The sequence below is a fragment of the Oncorhynchus nerka genome, linkage group LG6 (assembly GCF_034236695.1).
Source record: "Oncorhynchus nerka isolate Pitt River linkage group LG6, Oner_Uvic_2.0, whole genome shotgun sequence".
NCBI classification, from domain to species: Eukaryota; Metazoa; Chordata; class Actinopteri; order Salmoniformes; family Salmonidae; genus Oncorhynchus; species Oncorhynchus nerka.
In genome coordinates this window covers 76,855,362-76,880,925 of record NC_088401.1, presented here as the reverse complement: position 1 = coordinate 76,880,925, position 25,564 = coordinate 76,855,362, and the positions used below count along the sequence as shown (strand labels likewise).

The 25,564-nt window shown below is 46.6% G+C and overlaps 1 protein-coding gene across 1 annotated transcript in view; it reads right to left on the bottom strand.

Annotated features, from left to right (window-relative positions):
• Window positions 1-25,564, bottom strand: part of LOC115128127 (transcription factor COE1-A-like) — a 124,067-nt gene that overhangs the window by 65,733 nt on the left and 32,770 nt on the right. Inside the window, exons 7-8 of the mRNA XM_065019880.1 lie at window positions 4,377-4,458; window positions 4,080-4,221 (exon numbers count right to left, since the gene is read on the bottom strand). Of these exons, the coding sequence (XP_064875952.1) occupies window positions 4,080-4,221; window positions 4,377-4,458 (224 nt within the window). The remainder of the gene's footprint in view (window positions 1-4,079; window positions 4,222-4,376; window positions 4,459-25,564) is intronic.

The following is a 25,564-nucleotide window of genomic DNA, read 5'->3' as shown; positions in this document are numbered from 1 at the left end:
AGAGAGGAGTGAGAGAGGGGGAGAGACATTTAGAAAAGAGTGAGAGAGGGGGAGAGAGAGATTTAGAAAAGAGTGAGAGAGGGGGAGAGAGATATAGAAAAGAGTGAGAGAGAGAAAACATAGGAGAGAGGGGGAGAGAAAAAAAAGAGGAGAGAGGGGGAGAGAGAAATGAGAAAAGAGTGAGAGGGGGGAGAGAGACATGAGAAAAGAGTGAGAAAAGAGACATAGAAAAGAGTGAGAGGGGGAGAGAGACATATAGAAAAGAGGAGAGAGGGGTGAGAGAGACATATAGAAAAGAGTGAGAGACAGGGAGAGAGACATATAGAAAAGAGTGAGAGAGGGGAGAGAGACATATAGAAAAGAGTGAGAGAGAGGGGTGAGAGAGACATATAGAAAAGAGTGAGAGACAGGGGAGAGAGACATATAGAAAAGAGTGAGAGACAGGGGAGAGAGACATAGAAAAGAGTGAGAGAGGGGGTGAGAGAGACATATAGAAAAGAGTGAGAGAGGGGAGAGAGACATATAGAAAAGAGTGAGAGAGGGGGAGAGAGACATAGAGAAAAGAGTGAGAGAGGGGGAGAGAGACATAGAAAAGAGTGAGAGAGGGGGAGAGAGACATATAGAAAAGAGTGAGAGAGGGGGAGAGAGACATATAGAAAAGAGTGAGAGACAGGGGAGAGAGACATATAGAAAAGAGTGAGAGAGGGGGAGAGAGACATAGAAAAGAGTGAGAGAGGGGGCGAGAGAGACATAGAAAAGAGTGAGAGAGGGGGAGAGAGACATATAGAAAAGAGTGAGAGAGGGGGAGAGAGACATATAGAAAAGAGTGAGAGAGGGGGAGAGAGACATAGAAAAGAGTGAGAGAGGGGCGAGAGAGACATATAGAAAAGAGTGAGAGAGGGGGAGAGAGACATAGAAAAGAGTGAGAGGGGGTGAGAAAACATAGAGAGGGGACAGAGAAAGAGAAAAGAGAGAGGGGGAGAGAGACATATAGAAAAGAGTGAGAGAGGGGGAGAGAGACATATAGAAAAGAGTGAGAGAGGGGCAAGAGAGAGATATAGAAAAGAGTGAGAGAGGGGGAGAGAGACATAGAAAAGAGTGAGAGAGGGGGAGAGACATAGAAAAGAGTGAGAGAGGGGGGAGAGAGAGACATAGAAAAAGAGTGAGAGAGGGGGCGAGAGACATATAGAAAAGAGTGAGAGAGGGGGCGAGAGAGACATATAGAAAAGAGTGAGAGAGGGGGAGAGAGACATATAGAAAAGAGTGAGAGAGGGGAGAGAGACATATAGAAAAGAGTGAGAGAGGGGAGAGAGACATATAGAAAAGAGTGAGAGAGGGGGAGAGAGACATATAGAAAAGAGTGAGAGAGGGGGAGAGACATAGAGAAAAGAGTGAGAGAGGGGGGAGAGAGACATATAGAAAAGAGTGAGAGACAGGGGAGAGAGACATAGAAAAGAGTGAGAGAGGGGGGAGAGAGACATATAGAAAAGAGTGAGAGAGGGGGAGAGAGACATAGAAAAGAGTGAGAGAGGGGGAGAGAGAGACATAGAAAAGAGTGAGAGAGGGGGCGAGAGAGATATAGAAAAGAGTGAGAGAGGGGGCGAGAGACATTTAGAAAAGAGTGAGAGAGGGGGGAGAGAGACATATAGAAAAGAGTGAGAGAGGGGGAGAGAGACATATAGAAAAGAGTGAGAGAGGGGGAGAGAGAGACATATAGAAAAGAGTGAGAGAGGGGGAGAGAGAGACATATAGAAAAGAGTGAGAGAGGGGGAGAGAGACATAGAAAAGAGTGAGAGAGGGGGAGAGAGACATATAGAAAAGAGTGAGAGAGGGGGAGAGAGACATATAGAAAAGAGTGAGAGAGGGGGAGAGAGACATATAGAAAAGAGTGAGAGAGGGGGAGAGAGACATATAGAAAAGAGTGAGAGAGGGGAGAGACATATAGAAAAGAGTGAGAGAGGGGGAGAGAGACATATAGAAAAGAGAGAGAGAGACGGGGGGAGAGAGACATAGAAAAGAGTGAGAGAGGGGGCGAGAGAGACATAGAAAAGAGTGAGAGAGGGGCGAGAGAGACATATAGAAAATAATGAGAGAGGGGGAGAGAGACATATAGAAAAGAGTGAGAGAGGGGGCGAGAGACATATAGAAAAGAGTGAGAGGGGGGGAGAGAGACATATAGAAAAGAGTGAGAGAGGGGGCGAGAGACATATAGAAAAGAGTGAGAGAGGGGGAGAGAGACGTATAGAAAAGAGTGAGAGAGGGGGGAGAGAGACATATAGAAAAGAGTGAGAGAGGGGTGAGAGAGACATACAGAAAAGAGTGAGAGAGGGGGAGAGAGAGACATATAGAAAAGAGTGAGAGAGGGGGAGAGAGACATATAGAAAAGAGTGAGAGAGGGGTGAGAGACATATAGAAAAGAGTGAGAGAGGGGGAGAGAGACATATAGAAAAGAGTGAGAGAGGGGGAGAGAGACATAGAAAAGAGTGAGAGAGGGGGCGAGAGAGACATATAGAAAAGAGTGAGAGAGGGGGAGAGACATATAGAAAAGAGTGAGAGAGGGGAGAGAGACATATAGAAAAGAGTGAGAGAGGGGGCGAGAGACATATAGAAAAGAGTGAGAGAGGGGGAGAGAGACATATAGAAAAGAGTGACAGAGGGGGAGAGAGACATATAGAAAAGAGTGAGAGAGGGGCGAGAGACATATAGAAAAGAGTGAGAGAGGGGGCGAGAGAGACATATAGAAAAGAGTGAGAGAGGGGGAGAGAGACATATAGAAAAGAGTGAGAGAGGGGGCGAGAGAGACCTATAGAAAAGAGTGAGAGAGGGGGCAAGAGAGACATATAGAAAAGAGTGAGAGAGGGGGCGAGAGAGACATAGAAAAGAGTGAGAGAGGGGGAGAGAGACATATAGAAAAGAGTGAGAGAGGGGACGAGAGACATATAGAAAAGAGTGAGAGAGGGGTGAGAGAGACATACAAAAGAGTGAGAGAGGGGGTGAGAGAGACATATAGAAAAGAGTGAGAGAGGGGGCGAGAGACATATAGAAAAGAGTGAGAGAGGGGGCAAGAGAGACATATAGAAAAGAGTGAGAGAGGGGGTGAGAGAGACATAGAAAATAGTGAGAGAGGGGGCGAGAGAGACATAGAAAAGAGTGAGAGACAGGGGAGAGAGACATATAGAAAAGAGTGAGAGAGGGGCGAGAGAGACATAGAAAAGAGTGAGAGAGGGGGCGAGAGAGACATGTAGAAAAGAGTGAGAGAGGGGGCGAGAGACATATAGAAAAGAGTGAGAGAGGGGGCGAGAGAGACATATAGAAAAGAGTGAGAGAGGGGAGAGAGACATATAGAAAAGAGTGAGAGAGGGGGAGAGAGAGACATATAGAAAAGAGTGAGAGAGGGGAGAGACATATAGAAAGAGTGAGAGAGGGGGAGTGAGACATAGAAAAGAGTGAGAGACGGGGAGAGACATATAGAAAAGAGTGAGAGAGGGGGAGAGAGACATATAGAAAAGAGTGAGAGACGGGGAGAGAGACATAGAAAATAGTGAGAGACAGAAAAGGGAGGGGAGAGACATATAGAAAAGAGTGAGAGAGGGGCGAGAGAGACATAGAAAAGAGTGAGAGAGGGGGCGAGAGACATGTAGAAAAGAGTGAGAGAGGGGGGCGAGAGACATATAGAAAAGAGTGAGAGAGGGGGCGAGAGAGACATATAGAAAAGAGTGAGAGAGGGGAGAGAGACATATAGAAAAGAGTGAGAGAGGGGGGAGAGAGAGACATATAGAAAAAGAGTGAGAGAGGGGGAGAGACATATAGAAAAGAGTGAGAGAGGGGGAGTGAGACATATAGAAAAGAGTGAGAGAGGTGGAGAGACATATAGAAAAGAGTGAGAGAGGGGGAGAGAGACATATAGAAAAGAGTGAGAGACGGGGAGAGAGACATATAGAAAATAGTGAGAGAGGGGGAGAGACATATAGAAAAGAGTGAGAGAGGGGGGAGAGAGACATATAGAAAAGAGTGAGAGACGGGGGAGAGAGACATATAGAAAAGAGTGAGAGAGGGAGGGGGGGGACAGGAGTGTTTACCATGCTCCAGGTACGAGGGTGTTCCTTCTGAGGGGTCTAATCTCCTGGCCCGGCGACCGTGTTTAGAGTTGTTGTGGACAAAGATGTTGTCAGAGACAGAGAGGACATGACCGTCCACACTCACAGTGGTAGACACGACCACCTGGGACAGACAGGGACAGGAGACATAGAGGAAAAGGGGACAGGGGGACAGACAAGGACACGTGAGACAGGACCTGAGAGCTTCCATCAAACAGCATTACCACTGTGTCTAAAGAAATAATGTAAAATTAGGTTTTGTGGTTCTCTCTCTCCCACCTGAAAGCGCCTCATGTCTCGTGGGTTCCCTGCGTTCTTCAGACAGTTCTGGTTGCACTTCAGGAAGAACTTGAGGAAGAACCTGGAGAGAGAGGAGACAAGAAAACAGTCTAACACTCATGCGTCATTGCAGCTTGGCTAGCTTGGCTAGCTTGGTTAGCTTGGTTAGCTTGGCTAGCTTGGTTAGCGTGGTTAGCTTGGCTAGCTTGGCTAGCCCTTGTGGTAAACCTAGAAGCAGATTTGCATGTAAGCCTTCCCTTGCCAGTACACAGGCTCTTCCTCACCAAGACTCCTGCCAGGTCTCCTTGTGGCAACACACGTTAACTGGGCGTCCCTGCGGCCTCTGGCTAACTCAGAAGGGGATCTTGCAGCTGCAGTGGTCCCCAAATGTGCGGTGCGCAGGCCCCCATTATGTGGACACGCCCTGGCACCGGCCAACCACTGCCCCACTGCTTCATGGGTAAGTCTGGGAAGACAACGGCTAGGGGAGCTCCCCATGAGACTAAAGCAACGTGCTGGCGATGTGTGACAGGTGGTCCTCTGACAGACTGGAGCTCTTGCAGCCTCCTGCAGATGTGGGGAGGTGCTGGTCCTCTGCCAGACTGGAGCTCCTGAAGCCTCCTGCAGCTGTGGGGAGGTGCTGGTCCTCTGCCAGACTGAAAGTCCTGCAGCCTCCTGCATCTGTGGGGAGGTGTTGGTCCTCTGCCAGACTGAAGGTCCTGCAGCCTCCTACAGCTTTGAGGAGGTGCTGGTCCTCTGCCAGACTGAAGGTCCTGCAGCCTCCTGCAGCTTTGAGGAGGTGCTGGTCCTCTGCCAGACTGAAGGTCCTGCAGCCTCCTGCAGCTTTGAGGAGGTGCTGGTCCTCTGCCAGACTGAAGGTCCTGCAGCCTCCTGCAGCTTTGAGGAGGTGCTGGTCCTCTGCCAGACTGAAGGTCCTGCAGCCTCCTGCAGCTGTAAGGAGGTGCTGGTCATCTTGGATTTTATTCTTGCCACCAGAGACCATTTTCCAACAGCAGAGAAGTGATGACAAACACATCCCCCACGTCACTAAAATTATTTCATCACGCAGGTGTCCACTAATGCTCTTCAGGGAGTTCCACCTAGAATTCCTGCACCAGGCAGGATGGAATAATCAGGAAGCTCCTAGCCAGGCCCTTGCACAGTAGCGGTACAGGGCTATTGGTCATCAGCAGTTGGGATTTGAGTGGCAGCTGCTCCAGACCCCTGTACGTCTGAGAATCCCATTTTAGGAACCACACTGCTCAACCCAGCTGGGGAAAGGCCTAGAAAAGGTGTCAAATATTGCCCACTCTAACTCTCCTAGATAGTCAGGACATTCCGTTTCAGCGGTTGAAAACGAATTAAGAAGAAATATGTCCCCTTACGACTATCAACATAGAACATAAGGACTCTCTTGGACTCGAGCCATGACGCCGCCAGGCCTGAAATTAAGGACTGCACTTATCGCAGCAGAGCTGAAGCAATATACCATCATCTCTGTTCTCAGTGAGACCAGACTCCTGGGTGAAGGGTCGCTCAGGGAGGAAAGAGAGGTCTACATCTTCTTCTGAAAGGAATACAGCCCCAGAAGGACGATATCTGCATGGTGTGGGCGTTGCCTTGAAGAACTGCCTCCTGCCATATCTCACAGAAACACCAACTGGCATAAGTGAAAGGCTAATGGAGTAATAGGAAAGCACATCATTGGCCAATGAGATTGCTAATGGAGTAATAGGAAAGCACAGCATTGGCCAATGAGATTGCTAATGGAGTAATAGGAAAGCACATCATTGGCCAATGAGATTGCTAATGGAGTAATAGGAAAGCACATCATTGGCCAATGAGATTGCTAATGGAGTAATAGGAAAGCACATCATTGGCCAATGAGATTGCTAATGAATAGGAAAGCACATCATTGCTAATTGGGAGTAATAGGAAAGCACAGCATTGGCCAATGAGATTGCTAATGGAGTAATAGGAAAGCACAGCATTGGCCAATGAGATTGCTAATGGAGTTGGCCAATAGGAATGGAGTAATAGGAAAGCACAGCATTGGCCAATGAGATTGCTAATGGAGTAATAGGAAAGCACAGCATTGGCCAATGAGATTGCTAATGGAGTAATAGGAAAGCACAGCATTGGCCAATGAGATTGCTAATGGAGTAATAGGAAAGCACAGCATTGGCCAATGAGACTGCTATGCCTTTGTGCTGAATGAAGTCACCATCACCGACACCATGTTCCAAATGAAAAACAAATACAAAACTTCCTGGGAGCACCTTGATCAAAGCATTGGCTCCTCTTAGATTACATGATTGTCAAAGCTCAGAATGAAGGTTCGTCCAGCCATCCTTAACCAAGCTCAGAATGAAGATTCGTCCAGCCATCCTTAACCAAGCTCAGAATGAAGGTTCGTCCAGCCATCCTTAACCAAGCTAGAAGGAAGGTTCAACCAGCCATCCTTAACCAAGCATAGAATTAAGGTTCACCCAGCCATCCTTAACCAAGCTTAGAAGGAAGGTTCACCCAGCCATCCTTAACCAAGCTCAGAATGAAGGTTCACCCAGCCATCATTAACCAAGCTTAGAATGAAGGTTCACCCAGCCATCCTTAACCAAGCTCAGAATGAAGGTTCGTCCAGCCATCCTTAACCAAGCTTAGAATGAAGGTTTCCCCAGCCATCCTTAACCAAGCATAGAATTAAGGTTCACCCAGACATCCTTAACCAAGCATAGAATGAAGGTTCACCCAGCCATCCTTAACCAAGCATAGAATGAAGGTTCGCCCAGCCATCCTTAACCAAGCTTAGGATGAAGGTTTCCCCAGCCATCCTTAACCAAGCTTAGAAGGAAGTTTCACCCAGCCATCCATAACCAAGCTTAGAAGGAAGGTTCAACCAGCCATCCTTAACCAAGCATAGAATGAAGGTTCACCCAGCCATCCTTAACCAAGCTCAGAATGAAGGTTCAGAGCCATCCTTAACCAAGCTTAGAAGGAAGGTTCACCCAGCCATCCTGAACCATGTCGCTCTCTAGCAGAAAAACTAGAGAACATTTAGACTGTCCTGAAGGTCCAATTCACAACCCTAAACACATCACTCTCTGAGTCAGCAGCACACTCCACTTTCCTAATGCACATGACCTAAAACAGAAGAATACTGGGCGTAAACCATTTTTCCCTTTTGGTTTCATGAAATAATAACATGTCTCTCTCTTGTAATTACCAAGAGAAACACAAATGACTGTGGAAATGAATTTCTGCTAAATGAGATTTAGTAGTGTACTAAGTAGGGGATATGATACATTTTTGGACACAAGCTAGGTGTTTCTCACTTTGCTCTACTCTGGGGTTAATAAAAAGATACAAAACCACTTCCCCCTGTCTGATACTGGACTGATGGAGCTGAGGGCTTGGAGTGGAGAGCGGATCTCTCTCGCTCTCTCTCTCACTCCTCTCTCTCTCACCCCTCTCTCTCTCTCTCACCCCTCTCGCTGTCACCCCCCTCTCTCTCTCTCTCTCTCCCTCTCTCTCTCTCTCTCTCTCACCCCTCTCTCTGTCACCTCTCTCTCTCTCTCTCGCTCACTCTCTCTCACTCCTCTCTCTCTCACCCCTCTCTCTCTCAGGCTCTTTCTCCCTCTCTCACCCCCCTTCCCCTCTCTCGCTTCCTTTCTCTCTCTCTCTCGCCCCCTCACTCTCCCTCTTTCTCCCTCTCTCACCCCCCTTCCCCTCTCTCGCTTCCTTTCTCTCTCTCTCTCCATCTATCTCTCTCCCTCTCTCCAGGTATCGGCAATGCATCACAGACACTTCATCTAGGAGACTTGTTTCCGTGGTGACCCCTCAACCTGCCATACGCACACACACACACACACACACATTTGTAAGCCACTTGTTCCATCAGGCGAATGCTGTTAGAGTAGTCTGTAATGTTGCTCCCATCATGTCTATCTAAACTGACATGATTTATTCAACCACATCATCTCACTACACTGAAACATTCATCCTCTGGACACTCCCTACATAATCTCTCCCTGAGTGTATGTGTGTGTGTGTGTGTGTGTGTGTGTGTGTGTGTGTGTGTGTGTGTGTGTGTGTGTGTGTGTGTGTGTGTGTGTCTGTGTGTCTCTGTGTCTGTGTGTGGCAAGTCTAGTGGTTTTGCCTCATCGTTAAATATTTCTCGGTACAAATAGACCCATGCGTGAATTGTGGGTCAGGGGGACTTCTCTGTTCTCCTACCTGCCTAGGGAGAGCCCTGCCTGGGGAAAAGGAGTCCTTGTCTCCCCCTGGGCTGGAGGTTCCAAAGACACTTAGTTGTGTTGTGTCAGTAGCAGTAGTGTTGTGTCAGTAGCAGTAGTGGTGTGTCAGTAGTGGTGTGTCAGTAGTGTTGTGTCAGTAGTGCTGTGTCAGTAGTGGTGTGTCAGTAGTGTTGTGTCAGTAGTGCTGTGTCAGTAGTGCTGTGTCAGTAGTGCTGTGTCAGTAGCAGTAGTGGTGTGTCAGTAGCAGTAGTGGTGTGTCAGTAGCAGTAGTGGTGTGTCAGTAGCAGTAGTGGTGTGTCAGTAGTGTTGTGTCAGTAGCAGTAGTGGTGTGTCAGTAGTGCTGTGTCAGTAGTGGTGTGTCAGTAGTGTTGTGTCAGTAGTGCTGTGTCAGTAGTGCTGTGTCAGTAGTGCTGTGTCAGTAGTGCTTTGTCATTAGTGCTGTGTCAGTAGCAGTAATGCTGTGTCAGTAGCAGTAGTGTTGTGTCAGTAGCAGTAGTGGTGTGTCAGTAGCAGTAGTGGTGTGTCAGTAGTGTTGTGTCAGTAGCAGTAGTGGTGTGTCAGTAGTGTTGTGTCAGTAGCAGTAGTGGTGTGTCAGTAGCAGTAGTGGTGTGTCAGTAGTGTTGTGTCAGTAGCAGTAGTGGTGTGTCAGTAGTGTTGTGTCAGTAGCAGTAGTGTTGTGTCAGTAGCAGTAGTGTTGTGTCAGTAGCAGAGTGCTGTGTCAGTAGTGGTGTGTCAGTAGTGTTGTGTCAGAAGTGGTGTGTCAGTGGCAGTAGTGGTGTGTCAGTAGTGGTGTGTCAGTAGTGTTGTGTCAGTAGCAGTAATGCTGTGTCAGTAGCAGTAGTGGTGTGTCAGTAGCAGTAGTGTTGTGTCAGTAGTGCTGTGTCAGTAGTGGTGTGTCAGTAGCAGTAGTGGTGTGTCGGTAGTGCTGTGTCAGTAGTGGTGTGTCAGTAGCAGTAATGCTGTGTCAGTAGCAGTAGTGTTGTGTCAGTAGCAGTAGTGGTGTGTCAGTGGCAGTAGTGGTGTGTCAGTAGCAGTAGTGTTGTGTCAGTAGTGGTGTGTCAGTAGCAGTAGTGCTGTGTCAGTAGCAGTAGTGCTGTGTCAGTAGTGCTGTGTCAGTAGCAGTAGTGCTGTGTCAGTAGCAGTAGTGTTGTGTCAGTAGCAGTAGTGTTGTGTCAGTAGCAGTAGTGTTGTGTCAGTAGCAGTAGTGGTGTGTCAGTAGTGTTGTGTCAGTAGCAGTAGTGTTGTGTCAGTAGCAGTAGTGTTGTGTCAGTAGCAGTAGTGCTGTGTCAGTAGTGGTGTGTCAGTAGTGTTGTGTCAGCAGTGGTGTGTCAGTGGCAGTAGTGGTGTGTCAGTAGTGGTGTGTCAGTAGTGTTGTGTCAGTAGCAGTAATGCTGTGTCAGTAGCAGTAGTGGTGTGTCAGTAGCAGTAGTGTTGTGTCAGTAGTGCTGTGTCAGTAGTGGTGTGTCAGTAGCAGTAGTGGTGTGTCGGTAGTGCTGTGTCAGTAGTGGTGTGTCAGTAGCAGTAGTGTTGTGTCAGTAGTGGTGTGTCAGTAGCAGTAGTGCTGTGTCAGTAGCAGTAGTGCTGTGTCAGTAGTGCTGTGTCAGTAGCAGTAGTGCTGTGTCAGTAGCAGTAGTGTTGTGTCAGTAGCAGTAGTGTTGTGTCAGTAGCAGTAGTGTTGTGTCAGTAGCAGTAGTGCTGTGTCAGTAGCAGTAGTGTTGTGTCAGTAGTGGTGTGTCAGTAGTGGTGTGTCAGTAGTGTTGTGTCAGCAGTGGTGTGTCAGTAGCAGTAGTGTTGTGTCAGTAGCAGTAGTGTTGTGTCAGTGTCAGTAGTGTTGTGTCAGTAGCAGTAGTGGTGTGTCAGTGTCAGTAGTGTTGTGTCAGTAGTGGTGTGTCAGTAGTGTTGTGTCAGTAGCAGTAGTGGTGTGTCGGTAGCAGTAGTGTTGTGTCAGTAGTGGTGTGTCGGTAGCAGTAGTGTTGTGTCAGTAGTGTTGTGTCAGTAGCAGTAGTGTTGTGTCAGTAGTGTTGTGTCAGTAGCAGTAGTGGTGTGTCAGTAGTGGTGTGTCAGTAGTGTTGTGTCAGTAGTGTTGTGTCAGTAGCAGTAGTGTTGTGTCAGTAGTGTTGTGTCAGTAGCAGTAGTGTTGTGTCAGTAGTGTTGTGTCAGTTGCAGTAGTGGTGTGTCAGTAGCAGTAGTGCTGTGTCAGTAGCAGTAGTGATGTAGCAGTAGTGCTGTGTCAGTAGCAGTAGTGGTGTGTCCGTAGCAGTAGTGCTGTGTCAGTAGTGGTGTGTCAGTAGCAGTAGTGTTGTGTCAGTAGCAGTAGTGCTGTGTCAGTAGCAGTAGTGATGTGTCAGTAGCAGTAGTGTTGTGTCAGTAGTGTTGTGTCAGTAGTGGTTTGTCAGTAGTGCTGTGTCAGTAGTGTTGTGTCAGTAGCAGTAGTGCTGTGTCAGTAGCAGTAGTGATGTAGCAGTAGTGCTGTGTCAGTAGTGCTGTGTCAGTAGCAGTAATGTTGTGTCAGTAGCAGTAATGTTGTGTCAGTAGCAGTAGTGCTGTGTCAGTAGCAGTAGTGTTGTGTCAGTAGTGGTGTGTCAGTAGTGGTGTGTCAGTAGTGTTGTGTCAGTAGTGCTGTGTCAGTAGCAGTAGTGCTGTGTCAGTAGCAGTAGTGGTGTGTCAGTAGCAGTAGTGTTGTGTCAGTAGTGGTGTGTCAGTAGTGTTCTGTCAGTAGCAGTAGTGTTGTGTCAGTAGTGCTGTGTCAGTAGTGGTGTGTCAGTAGTGTTGTGTCAGTAGCAGTAGTGCTGTGTCAGTAGTGGTGTGTCAGTAGTGGTGTGTCAGTAGTGGTGTGTCAGTAGCAGTAGTGCTGTGTCAGTAGTGCTGTGTCAGTAGCAGTAGTGATGTAGCAGTAGTGCTGTGTCAGTAGTGCTGTGTCAGTAGCAGTAATGTTGTGTCAGTAGCAGTAATGTTGTGTCAGTAGCAGTAGTGCTGTGTCAGTAGCAGTAGTGTTGTGTCAGTAGTGGTGTGTCAGTAGTGGTGTGTCAGTAGTGTTGTGTCAGTAGTGCTGTGTCAGTAGCAGTAGTGCTGTGTCAGTAGCAGTAGTGCTGTGTCAGTAGCAGTAGTGTTGTGTCAGTAGTGTTGTGTCAGTAGTGGTGTGTCAGTAGTGCTGTGTCAGTAGTGTTGTGTCAGTAGCAGTAGTGCTGTGTCAGTAGTGCTGTGTCAGTAGCAGTAGTGATGTAGCAGTAGTGCTGTGTCAGTAGCAGTAATGTTGTGTCAGTAGCAGTAATGTTGTGTCAGTAGCAGTAGTGCTGTGTCAGTAGCAGTAGTGTTGTGTCAGTAGTGGTGTGTCAGTAGTGGTGTGTCAGTAGTGTTGTGTCAGTAGTGCTGTGTCAGTAGCAGTAGTGCTGTGTCAGTAGCAGTAGTGGTGTGTCAGTAGCAGTAGTGTTGTGTCAGTAGTGGTGTGTCAGTAGTGGTGTGTCAGTAGCAGTAGTGCTGTGTCAGTAGCAGTAGTGGTGTGTCAGTAGCAGTAGTGTTGTGTCAGTAGTGGTGTGTCAGTAGTGTTGTGTCAGTAGCAGTAGTGTTGTGTCAGTAGTGCTGTGTCAGTAGTGGTGTGTCAGTAGTGTTGTGTCAGTAGCAGTAGTGCTGTGTCAGTAGTGGTGTGTCAGTAGTGGTGTGTCAGTAGTGGTGTGTCAGTAGTGGTGTGTCAGTAGTGTTGTGTCAGTAGCAGTAGTGTTGTGTCAGTAGCAGTAGTGGTGTGTCAGTAGTGGTGTGTCAGTAGTGGTGTGTCAGCAGTGCTGTGTCAGTAGTGGTGTGTCAGTAGTGGTGTGTCAGTAGTGGTGTGTCAGCAGTGCAGTGTCAGTAGTGTTGTGTCAGTAGCAGTGGTGGTGTGTCAGTAGCAGTAGTGTTGTGTCAGTAGCAGTAGTGTTGTGTCAGTAGCAGTAGTGTTGTGTCAGTAGTGCTGTGTCAGTAGTGGTGTGTCAGCAGTGCTGTGTCAGTAGTGCTGTGTCAATAGCAGTAGTGTTGTGTCAGTAGTGGTGTGTCAGCAGTGCAGTGTCAGTAGTGTTGTGTCAGTAGCCGTAGTGCTGTGTCAGTAGCAGTAGTGTTGTGTCAGTAGCAGTAGTGTTGTGTCAGTAGTGCTGTGTCAGTAGTGCTGTGTCAGTAGCAGTAGTGCTGTGTCAGTAGTGTTATGTCAGTAGTGCTGTGTCAGTAGTGGTGTGTCAGCAGTGCTGTGTCAGTAGTGCTGTGTCAGTAGCAGTAGTGTTGTGTCAGTAGCAGTAGTGCTGTGTCAGTAGCAGTAGTGTTGTGTCAGTAGCAGTAGTGTTGTGTCAGTAGTGCTGTGTCAGTAGTGCTGTGTCAGTAGCAGTAGTGCTGTGTCAGTAGTGCTGTGTCAGTAGCAGTAGTGTTGTGTCAGTAGTGCTGTGTCAGTAGTGCTGTGTCAGTAGCAGTAGTGCTGTGTCAGTAGTGCTGTGTCAGTAGCAGTAGTGGTGTGTCAGTAGTGCTGTGTCAGTAGCAGTAGTGTTGTGTCAGTAGCAGTAGTGTTGTGTCAGTAGTGGTGTGTCAGTAGTGCAGTGTCAGTAGTGTTGTGTCAGTAGCAGTAGTGCTGTGTCAGTAGCAGTAGTGTTGTGTCAGTAGCAGTAGTGCTGTGTCAGTAGTGGTGTGTCAGCAGTGCTGTGTCAGTAGTGCTGTGTCAGTAGCAGTAGTGTTGTGTCAGTAGCAGTAGTGCTGTGTCAGTAGTGCTGTGTCAGTAGCAGTAGTGCTGTGTCAGTAGCAGTAGTGTTGTGTCAGTAGCAGTAGTGCTGTGTCAGTAGTGCTGTGTCAGTAGCAGTAGTGCTGTGTCAGTAGCAGTAGTGCTGTGTCAGTAGCAGTAGTGCTGTGTCAGTAGTGCTGTGTCAGTAGTGCTGTGTCAGTAGCAGTAGTGCTGTGTCAGTAGCAGTAGTGCTGTGTCAGTAGTGCTGTGTCAGTAGCAGTAATGCTGTGTCAGGAGCAGTAGTGCTGTGTCAGTAGCAGTAGTGGTGTGTCAGTAGCAGTAGTGGTGTGTCAGTAGTGTTGTGTCAGTAGCAGTAGTGCTGTGTCAGTAGCAGTAGTGTTGTGTCAGTAGTGCTGTGTCAGTAGTGCTGTGTCAGTAGTGGTGTGTCTGGACAAGAACCAAAAAATTGTATCATATTACTCCAGTGCTGCCATACATACCTACACGTACGCTACGGTCACAAGACGCAGGCCTCCTTACTGTCCCTAGAATTTCTAAGCAAACAGCTAGAGCTCCATTTTTATGGAATGGTCTGCCTATCCATGTTAGAGATGCAGACTCGGTCTCACCCTTTAAGTCTTTATTGAAGACTCATCTCTTCAGTAGGTCCTATGACTGAGTGTAGTCTGGCCCAGGGGTGTGAACGGAAAGGCACTGCAGCGACGAACCACCCTTGCTGTCTCTGCCTGGCCATTTCCCCTCTCTCCACTGTGATCCTCTGCCTCTAACCCTATTACGGGGGCTGAGTCACTGGCTTACTGGTGCTCTTCCATGCCGTCCCTAGGAGGGGGGCATTACTTGAGTGGGTTGAGTCTCTGACGTGATCTTCCTGTCCAGGTTTGGCGCCACGCTCGAGTTTGTGCCGTGGGGGAGATCTTCGTGGGCCATACTCAGCCTTGTCACAGGGTAGTAAGTTTGTGGTTGAATATATCTCTCTAGTGGTGTGGGGGCTGTGCTTTGGTAAAGTGGGTAGGGTTATATCCTTCCTGGTTGGCCCTGTCTTGGGGTATTGTCAGACGGGGCCAGTGTCTCCCGACCCCTCCTGATTCAGCCTCCAGTATTTATGCTGCAATAGTTTATGTGTCGGGGGGCTAGGGACAGTCTGTTATATCTGGAGTATTTCTCCTGTCTTATCCGGTGTTCTGTGTGAATTTAAGTAGACTCCCTCTAAATCTCTCTCTCCAACCCTGACCTGTTCACCGGATGTGCTACCTTGTCCTGGTCCTGCTGTTTTCGACTCTCTCTCTCTACCACACCAGCCGTCTCTAACTCTGAATAATCGGCTATGAAAAGCCAACTGACATTTACTCCTGAGGTGCTGACCGGTTGTACCCTCTTCAACCACTGTGATTATTATTATTTGACCCTGCTGGTCATCTATGAACGTTTGAACATCTTGGCCATGTTCTGTTATAATCTCCACCCGGCACAACCAGAAGAGGACTGGCCACCCCTCAGAGCCTGGTTCCTCTCTAGGTTTCTTCCTAGGTTCCTGCCTTTTTAGGGAGTTTTTCCTAGCCACCGTGCTTCTACACCTGCATTGCTTGTTGTTTGGGGTTTTAGGCTGGGTTTCTGTACAGCACTTTGTGACATCGGCTGATGTAAAAAGGGCTTTATAAAAACATGATTGATTGATTGTGTGAGGAGCAGTAGTGTTGTGTCAGTAGTGTTGTGTCAGTAGTGTTGTGTCAGTAGTGTTGCGTCATAGGCAGTAGTGTTGTGTCAGTAATGTTTTGTCTTTGGTGTTGTGTCAGTAGTGTTGTGTCATTAGTGTTGTGTCAGTGGTGTTGTGTCAGTAGTGTTGTGTCATTAGTGTTGTGTCTGTGGTGGTCGTGTTGTGTCAGTGGCGTTCTGTCAGTGGTGTTGTGTCAGTAGTGTTGTGTCATTAGTGTTGTGTCAGTAGCAGCAGTGTTGTGTCAGTGGCGTTCTGTCAGTAGTGGTGTGCCAGTAGTGTCGTGTCAGTGGTGTTGTGTCAGTAGTGTTGTGTCATTAGTGTTGTGTCAGTAGCAGCAGTGTTGTGTCAGTAGTGTTGTTCCTGTAGTGTTTTTTCTGTGGTGTTGTGTCAGTAGCCGTTGTGTTGTGTCAGTAGTGTTATGTCAGTAGTGTTGTGTCTGTGGTGGTCGTGTTGTGTCAGTGACGTTCTGCCAGTAGTGTTGTGTCAGTAGTGTTGTGTCAGTAGTGTTGTGTCAGTAGTGTTGCGTCAGTAGCGGTAGTGTTGTGCCTCTACGTCTCCCTCTTAATCAAACACATTAATAACTTCCTTCTAGACACTGTCCTCACCTGCCCAGACACATATGGTCCACCAATCACAAAATAAGGAACCACGCATATATTAGCATACCTAATGGGTACCTTCACAATTTAATATGCAAATTCCCAGAGACATTAGCGAATTCCGTATGTTCTAAATGAATAAATTTGAATGGCAATTAGAGTAATCCTTTATAATTAATGAAAACTGTCAATTTTGGTTCAGGAGTAATTTGATTAACGTTATGATGGGACACTTAGTAAATTCATTGGATTGGTGGATTGGAGTTGTGGTGGATTGGTGGACGCACGCACGCACTCACTCACACACACACACACACAGCCATACACACACACACACAGCCATACACACACACACACAGCCATACACACACTCACGCACACACACACACACAGCCATACACACACTCACGCAAACGTTCACACGCACGAATGGACGGATATGCACACGGACGTACCCACCCACACCCACCCGCACGCACGCACACCACACACACCCACACACACCCACACACACACAGCCATACACACACTCACGCACACACACACACACACAACCATACACACACTCACGCAAACGTTCACACGCACGAATGGACGGATATGCACACGGACGTACCCACCCACACCCACCCGCACGCACACCCACACACACCCACACCCACACACACACTAAAATGAAATCTCTCCAACCCTACCTTGAGCTGTATAACTACCTTCCAGTAAAACAGCCAGAGAGCACATTAGAGCTGATGATCAGTGTATGATTACTGTACAATACCAACATCTGACGAATACTGTTTCAGTTGTACGAAAAAATAAACATAATGATATCCATCACCAAAAACTCTCCTCTCTCATTTCTCTCTCTATCTCTTTTCCTCATGTCTCCTCTCCTTCTCTATATCCTCTCTCTCTATCTCTATCTATTTTCCTCATGTCTCCTCTCCTTCTCTATATCCTCTCTCTCTATCTCTATCTCTTTTCCTCATGTCTCCTCTCCTTCTCTATATCCTCTCTCTCTATCTCTATCTCTTTTCCTCATGTCTCCTCTCCTTCTATATCCTCTCTCTCTATCTCTATCTCTTTTCCTCATGTCTCCTCTCCTTCTCTATATCCTCTCTCTCTATCTCTATCTCTTTTCCTCATGTCTCCTAACCCTCTCTATATCCTCTCTCTCTCTATCTCTTTTCCTCATGTCTCCTCTCCTTCTCTATATCCTCTCTCTCTCTCTCTCTCTTTTCCTCATGTCTCCTCTCCTTCTCTATATCCTCTCTCTATCTCTTTTCCTCATGTCTCCTCTCCTTCTCTATATCCTCTCTATCTCTATCTCTTTTCCTCATGTCTCCTCTCCTTCTCTATATCCTCTCTCTCTATCCTCCTCATGTCTCCTCTCCTTCTCTATATCCTCTCTTCTTCCTCCTCTCCTTCTCTATATCCTCTCTCTATCTCTTTCCTCATGTCTCCTAACCCTCTCTATATCCTCTCTCTCTATCTCTTTCCTCATGTCTCCTCTCCTTCTCTATATCCTCTCTCTCTATCTCTTTTCCTCATGTCTCCTCTCCTTCTCTATATCCTCTCTCTATCTCTTTTCCTCATGTCTCCTCTCCTTCTCTATATCCTCTCTATCTCTATCTCTTTTCCTCATGTCTCCTCTCCTTCTCTATATCCTCTCTCTCTATCTCTTTTCCTCATGTCTCCTCTCCTTCTCTATATCCTCTCTCTCTCTCTCTCTATCTCTTTTCCTCATGTCTCCTCTCCTTCTCTATATCCTCTTCTCTATCTCTTTCCTCATGTCTCCTCTCCTTCTCTATATCCTCTCTCTCTCTCTATCTCTTTTCCTCATGTCTCCTCTCCTTCTCTATATCCTCTCTCTCTCTATCTCTTTTCTTTTCCTCATGTCTCCTCTCCTTCTCTATATCCTCTCTCTCTATCTCTATCTCTTTTCCTCATGTCTCCTGTCTCTCTCCTTCTCTATATCCTCTCTCTCTATCTATTTTCCTCATGTCTCCTCTCCTTCTCTATATCCTCTCTATCTCTATCTCTTTTCCTCATGTCTCCTCTCCTTCTCTATATCCTCTCTCTCTATCTCTATCTCTTTTCCTCATGTCTCCTCTCCTTCTCTATATCCTCTCTCTCTATCTCTATCTCTTTTCCTCATGTCTCCTCTCCTTCTCTATATCCTCTCTCTCTATCTCTATCTCTTTTCCTCATGTCTCCTCTCCTTCTCTATCTCTATCTCTTTTCCTCATGTCTCCTCTCCTTCTCTATATCCTCTCTCTCTATCTCTATCTCTTTTCCTCATGTCTCCTCTCCTTCTCTATATCCTCTCTCTCTCTATCTCTTTTCCTCATGTCTCCTCTCCTTCTCTATATCCTCTCTCTCTATCTCTATCTCTTTTCCTCATGTCTCCTCTCCTTCTCTATATCCTCTCTCTCTATCTCTATATCTTTTCCTCATGTCTCCTATCCTTCTCTATATCCTCTCTCTCTATCAATTCAATTCAATTCAATTCAAGGGGCTTTATTGGCATGGGAAACATGTGTTAACATTGCCAAAGCAAGTGAGGTAGACAACATACAAAGTGAATATATAAAGTGAAAAACAACAAAAATGAACAGTAAACATTACACATACAGAAGTTTCAAAACAGTAAAGACATTACAAATGTCATATTATATATATATATACAATGTACACATAGTTAAAGGACACAAGATAAAATGAATAAGCATAAATATGGGTTGTATTTACAATGGTGTTTGTTCTTCACTGGTTGCCCTTTTCTCGTGGCAACAGGTCACAAATATTGCTGCTGTGATGGCACACTGTGGAATTTCACCCAAAAGATATGGGAGTTTTTCAAAATTGGATTTGTTTTCGAATTCTTTGTGGATCTGTGTAATCTGGGGGAAATATGTCTCTAATATGGTCATACATTGGGCAGGAGGTTAGGAAGTGCAGCTCAGTTTCCACCTCATTTTGTGGGCAGTGAGCACATAGCCTGTCTTCTCTTGAGAGCCATGTCTGCCTACGGCGGCCTTTCTCAATAGCAAGGCTATGCTCACTGAGTCTGTACATAGTCAAAGCTTTCCTTAATTTTGGGTCAGTCACAGTGGTCAGGTATTCTGCCGCTGTGTACTCTCTGTGTAGGGCCAAATAGCATTCTAGTTTGCTCTGTTTTTTTGTTAATTCTTTCCAATGTGTTAAGTAATTATCTTTTTGTTTTCTCATGATTTGGTTGGGTCTAATTGTGCTGTTGTCCTGGGGCTCTGTAGGGTCTGTCTATCTCTATCTCTTTTCCTCATGTCTCCTATCCCTCTCTTTATCCTCTCTCTCTATCTCTATCTCTTTCCTCATGTCTCCTATCCCTCTCTTTATCCTCTCTCTCTCTCTCTCTCTCTTTTCCTCATGTCTCCTATCCCTCTCTTTATCCTCTCTCTCTCTCTCTCTTTTCCTCATGTCTCCTCTCCTTCTCTATATCCTCTCTCTCTATCTCTATCTCTTTTCCTCATGTCTCCTCTCCTTCTCTATATCCTTCTCTCTCTCTCTATCTCTTTTCCTCATGTCTCCTCTCCTTCTCTATATCCTCTCTATCTCTTTTCCTCGTGTCTCCTCTCCTTCTCTATATCCTCTCTCTCTCGCTATCTCTTTTCCTCATGTCTCCTCTCCCTCTCTATATCCTCTCTCTCTCTGCTTTTCTCCCCTTCTCTTTCTGTGTCAGGTTAGTGGGTCCATTCTTACTGTGATACCTCATAAAATCAGACCCCAGTGGAGCGACTGGTTCTGGATCTAGAGCCTCTAAACGAGAGTGGCTTTCTCTCTCTCTGGAAAACACTCACTCACACACACACACTAGATGTCGACCAACTATGATTTTTCAATGCCGATACCGATACCGATTATTGGATGACCAAAAGAAGCCGATACCGATTAATCGGACGATTTAAAAAAGATATATTTGTAATAATGACAATTACCACAATACTGAATGAACGCTTATATTAACTTAATATAATACATCAATACAAATTTAAATAATGCAAAAACAAAGTGTTGGAGAAGTAAACGTGCAATATGTGCCATGTAAAAATCTAACGTTTGAGTTCCTTGCTCAGAACATGAGAACATATGACGGTTGGTGGTTCCTTTTAACATGGGACTTCAATATTCCAAGGTAAGAGGTTTTAGGTTGTAGTTAATATAGTATTTACACACACACACACACAACACACACACACACACACACACACACACACACACACACACACACACACACACACACACACACACACACACACACACACACACACACACACACACACACAGGTCAGAAAGTCCTTAGGCCTAATCTGACACACTCAGCTAAGACACCTGGATAATATTAACAGAGCAGTTCTAGTCAATTACTCTCCCATATAACACACTGGGTGATCATAACCAGACATTACACATCAGCTACAACAGGAGTCTATTCCTGTGTGGTTTTCTGGTGACTGTGGGAGAGGGAGAGAAGAGGGGGAGATGTGAAAGGGAGAGGACAGGGAGGGGGGGAGAGATGGAGAGAGAATAGAATAGAGAAAAGGGTAAGGTGTGGCTGATTAGAGGAGGAGAAGAGGGAGAAGAGGAGAAGACAGGGGGGGGGGTGAAGTGTAGAGGGGTGAGGCAGGAAGACGATGGAGGAAGGGGACAGGAAAGGGGGAGGGCGTGATAACAACAGACAGGTGACATTACCCTGTGTCATGGCTGGACGGACAGAGGGACAAACAGGTGATATTACCCTTCATCATGGCTGGACGGACAGAGGGACAGACAGGTGACATTACCCTGTGTCATGGATGGATGGACAGAGGGACAGACAGGTGACATTACCCTGTGTCATGGATGGATGGACAGAGGGACAGACAGGTGACATTACCCTGTGTCATGGATGGATGGACAGAGGGGCAGACAGGTGACATTACCCTCCATCATGGATGGATGGACAGAGGGACAGACAGGTGACATTACCCTCCATCATGGATGGATGGACAGAGGGACAGACAGGTGACATTACCCTCCATCATGGATGGATGGACAGAGGGACAGACAGGTGACATTACCCTGTGTCATGGATGGTTGGACAGAGGGACAGACAGGTGACATTACCCTGTGTCATGGCTGGATGGACAGAGGGACAGACAGGTGACATTACCCTCCATCATGGATGGATGGACAGAGGGACAGACAGGTGACATTACCCTGTGTCATGGATGGATGGACAGAGGGACAGACAGGTGACATTACCCTGTGTCATGGATGGATGGACAGAGGGACAGACAGGTGACATTACCCTGTGTCATGGATGTGTTTGCGTGACAGCGTGTGTGTGTGTAGCCATTTTGAGGTTACATTTCCCATCCTTCCTGTGAAGGGTCCTTAAAAAAAAACAAGACATGAAACAATAATCTACATCTCACACACACACTCTGTCACACACTCTGTCAATAAAACACACTCCAGAAACACCAATTTACACAGAATATTTGTATTTATTTAACACACATACACAAAAGTAAACACTAGCACACACATAAAGTCTGTGTGTGTGTGTCCTTACTCTCCATTAGCTGACAAACTACTGGACAGTGAAAAGTCACTTTCCACACAATGTGACAAACCATCAGTTTGATATTATAGTAACCCTGTCAGGACTGAGATGGAGGGAAGAGGAGCTTTCATAGACCTGTCTAAAAACAGAGGAAGAGAGAACACATCACTCTCCCATGTCTTACCCATCCCTGTCTTAGAGATAACACATCACTCTCCCATGTCTTACCCATCCCTGTCTTAGAGAGAACACATCACTCTCCTATGTTTTACCCATCCCTGTCTTAGAGAGAACACATCACTCTCCCATGTCTTACCCATCCCTGTCTTAGAGAGAACACATCACTCTCCCATGTCTTACCCATCCCTGTCTTAGAGAGAACACATCACTCTCCCATGTCTTACCCATCCCTGTCTTAGAGAGAACACATCACTCTCCCATGTCTTACCCATCCCCGTCTTAGAGAGAACACATCACTCTCCCATGTCTTACCCATCCCTGTCTTAGAGAGAACACATCACTCTCCCATGTCTTACCCATCCGTGTCTTAGAGAGAACACATCACTCTCCCATGTCTTACCCATCCGTGTCTTAGAGAGAACACATCACTCTCCCATGTCTTACCCATCCGTGTCTTAGAGAGAACACATCACTCTCCCATGTCTTACCCATCCGTGTCTTAGAGAGAACACATCACTCTCCCATGTCTTACCCATCCCTGTCTTAGAGAGAACACATCACTCTCCCATGTCTTACCCATCCCTAAGAGAGAACACATCACTCTCCCATGTCTTACCCATCCCTGTCTTAGAGAGAACACATCACTCTCCCATGTCTTACCCATCCCTGTCTTAGAGAGAACCCATCACTCTCCCATGTCTTACCCATCCCTGTCTTAGAGAGAACACATCACTCTCCCCTGTCTTACCCATCCCTGTCTTAGAGAGAACACATCACTCTCCCATGTCTTACCCATCCCTGTCTTAGAGAGAACACATCACTCTCCCATGTCTTACCCATCCCTGTCTTAGAGAGAACACATCACTCTCCCATGTCTTACCCATCCTTGTCTTAGAGAGAACACATCACTCTCCTCTGTCTTACCCATCCCTGTCTTAGAGAGAACACATCACTCTCCTATGTCTTACCCTTCTCCGTGTCTTAGAGAACCCATCACTCTCCCATCTCTTACCCTTTCCTGTGTCTTAGATAGAACTCATCAATCTCCGATGTCCTACCTGTCCCTGTGTCTTAGAGAGAACCCATCACTCCTGTGTCTAAGAGAGAACACATCTCTCTCCTATGTCTAAGAGAGAACCCATCACTCTCCCATGTCTTACCCTTCTCTGTGTCTTATAGAGAACCCATCTCTCTCCTATGTTTTACCCATCCCTGTCTTAGAGAGAACCCATCTCTCTCCCATGTCTTAGTGAGAACTCATCACTCTCCCATGTCTTACCCTAACCTGTGTCTTATAGAGAACCCATCTCTCTCCCATGTCTTACCCTAACCTGTGTCTTATAGAGAACCCATCTCTCTCCCATGTCTTACCCTTCTCCATGACTTAGAGAGAACACATCACTCTCCCATGTCTTAGAGAACCCATCACTCTCCTATGTCTTATCCTAACCTGTGTCTTAGAGAACCCGTCACTCTCCTATGTCTTAACCTAACCCATGTCTTAGAGAACCCGTCACTCTCCCATGTCTTGGCCTTCCCCGTGTCTCAGAGAGAACCCATCACTCTCTCATGTCTTACCCTAACCCATGTCTTAGAGAACCCGTCACTCTCCCATGTCTTGGCCTTCCCCGTGTCTCAGAGAGAACCCATCACTCTCTCATGTCTTACCCATCCCTGTCTTAGAGAGAACCCATCTCTTGCCTTTTGCTCTGTGATGTTGCACTAAAATAACGGCATGAGACAGAGACAGCATTCTGTTTTAGCAAGATGTCTACTGACCACCAGTCTAGGACAGAAGTAAAGAGAGAGGGAGGGTTAACTTTGGGAAGGAGAAAGAGGAGGAGAGAGAAGGAGAACGTGGAAATAGAGAGGAGAAAACATTTATAAGCTGATTTGTGACAAAGAGGAGCAGAACAGGACACCTATCTCAGGTTGGCCTGGTTTCATAATAGTCGCAGTTGTGTTATATAGAACGTTGAGGCCGCGCCCGCCTGTGGGGAAACAACCTGTGGTTACCTTGGATACCAACTGTCTCACAGCAAAAACACCATTTTCTTGCTTTAGTCAAAACTACATTTAAGAAAAGTACATGTCTAAATATGACATTTCAACATTGCTCCTGAGCGTTCTCTCTACCTAGAAAAACCTCATATATTAGGGCTTCCCTCATGCCCCTTTTCATGATGGTACTAACGTTAGCCACATGAGTGCTACCTAGCTACCAACCAGAACATTAAGTTAGCCAACCACCCAAACAAAAGGACAATACATCTACAAGTACTGAGTGGAGTTTAAAACGGACTCTACTAAACGAGGTAAATGTCTTACCTGTGATTAAATGTACATTATAACCTGGGTGGTTCGAGCCCTGAATGCTGATTGGCTGAAAGCCGTGGTATATCAGACCGTATACCATGGGTATGGCAAAACATTTTTTTAACCAGTGAATAATAGCAATAAGGCACCTTGGGGGGGGGTTGTGATATACGGCCAACATACCATGGCTAAGTAAGAGCTGTGTCCTAAGAACAGCCCTTAGCCGTGGTATATTGGCCCCATACCATACCAGCCCTGGACTTATTGCTTAATTGAACAACACAGTCGCTTTTTGACATGTTTTGTTATTTCTGTATAACAAAAACAATCGGCAACGCAGTTGGCTCTTTTACAATTGGGATCCACGGGGAAGAAGGCTTGTTTTCCCCAACTTGTGGGCGTGGTCAAGGGCAATTCCTTATCATTAAGTGAATATCGACTCAGAGTATGAGCTTCTCATCTCACAGGGGATCCAACCGCGTATATCAACATCCTCTACACACACAGGTCTAAAGGGAGCTAATTAGTGGTAGCTATGTTGGTCAACGCTGTCAGCCAATCAACTGCTTCGACACTAATGACATGTTGTTGGGTTTTAGCTCAGGTTTTCAGGCCAGTAGTCTTACTACACTGGGCGCTACCAGTGGAGTAAGAGTAGTACCATAGGAGTAGCATGGAGTGAAAGGGGGAACTCAATTTCAATTTAAGGGGCTTTATTGGCATGGGAAACGTGTTTACATTGCCAGAGCAAGGGAAATGGATCAAAAACAAACGTGACAAAAGATCCAAAAGAATAAAGACATTTCAAATGTCATATTATGTTTATATACAGTGTTGTAATGATCCCTCCCTCCCTCCCTCCCTCCCTCCCTCCATCCCTCCCTCCCTCCCTCCCTCGTCTCAAGAGTCACTTACAGAAGTCAGAATGGTGCTTACGCCAGGCTCACTAGTAGTGTGTGTATTTGTGTCCGTGTGTCAGAGTGTATTCAATAACACCTCACAACTGTTGTTAGTTGATTAGAATATAATGGTCTGCTAAATGACCATGTGTTGTACTGACTGAGTGTGTGTGTTTGTAAGACCCCTTGAAAGTTTCCATATTTTGTTATGTTAGACTTATTCTAAAATGGATGAAATAGTTTTTTTCCCCCTCATCAGTCTACACACAATAGTCCATAATGACAAAGCAAAAAAAAATTTGGGGAAATGTTTGCAAAGAACAGAAATGTCACATTAAAGTAAGTATTCAGACCCTTTACTCAGTACTTTGTTGAAGCACCTTTGTCAGCAGTTACAGCATTGAGTCTTCTTGGGTATGATGCCACAAGCTGTGCATACCTGGTTTGGCGACAGTCTCCCATTCTTCTCTGCAGATCCTCTCAAGCTCTGGCAGGTTGGATGGGGAGCGTTGCTGCACAGCAATTTCAGGTCTCTCCAGAGATGTTAGATCGGGGTCAAAGTCTGGGCTCCGGCTGGGCCACTCAAGGACATTCAGAGACTTGTCCTGAGGCCACACCTGCGTTGTCTTGGCTGTGTGCTTAGGGTCGTTGTCCTGTTGGAAGGTGAACCTTAGCCCCAGTCTGAGGTCCTGAGCTCTCTGGAGCAGGTTTTCATCAAGGATCTCTCTGTACTTAGCGCCGTTCATCTTTCCCTCGATCCTGACTAGTCTCCCAGTCCCTGCCGCTGAAAAACATCCCCACAGCATGATGCTGCCACCACCGCGCTTCACCGTAGGGATGGTGCCAGTTTTCCTACTGATGTGACGCTTGACATTCAGGCCAAAAAGTTCAATATTGGTTTCATCAGACCAAACAATTTTGCTTCTCATAGTCTGGGAGTCTTTAGG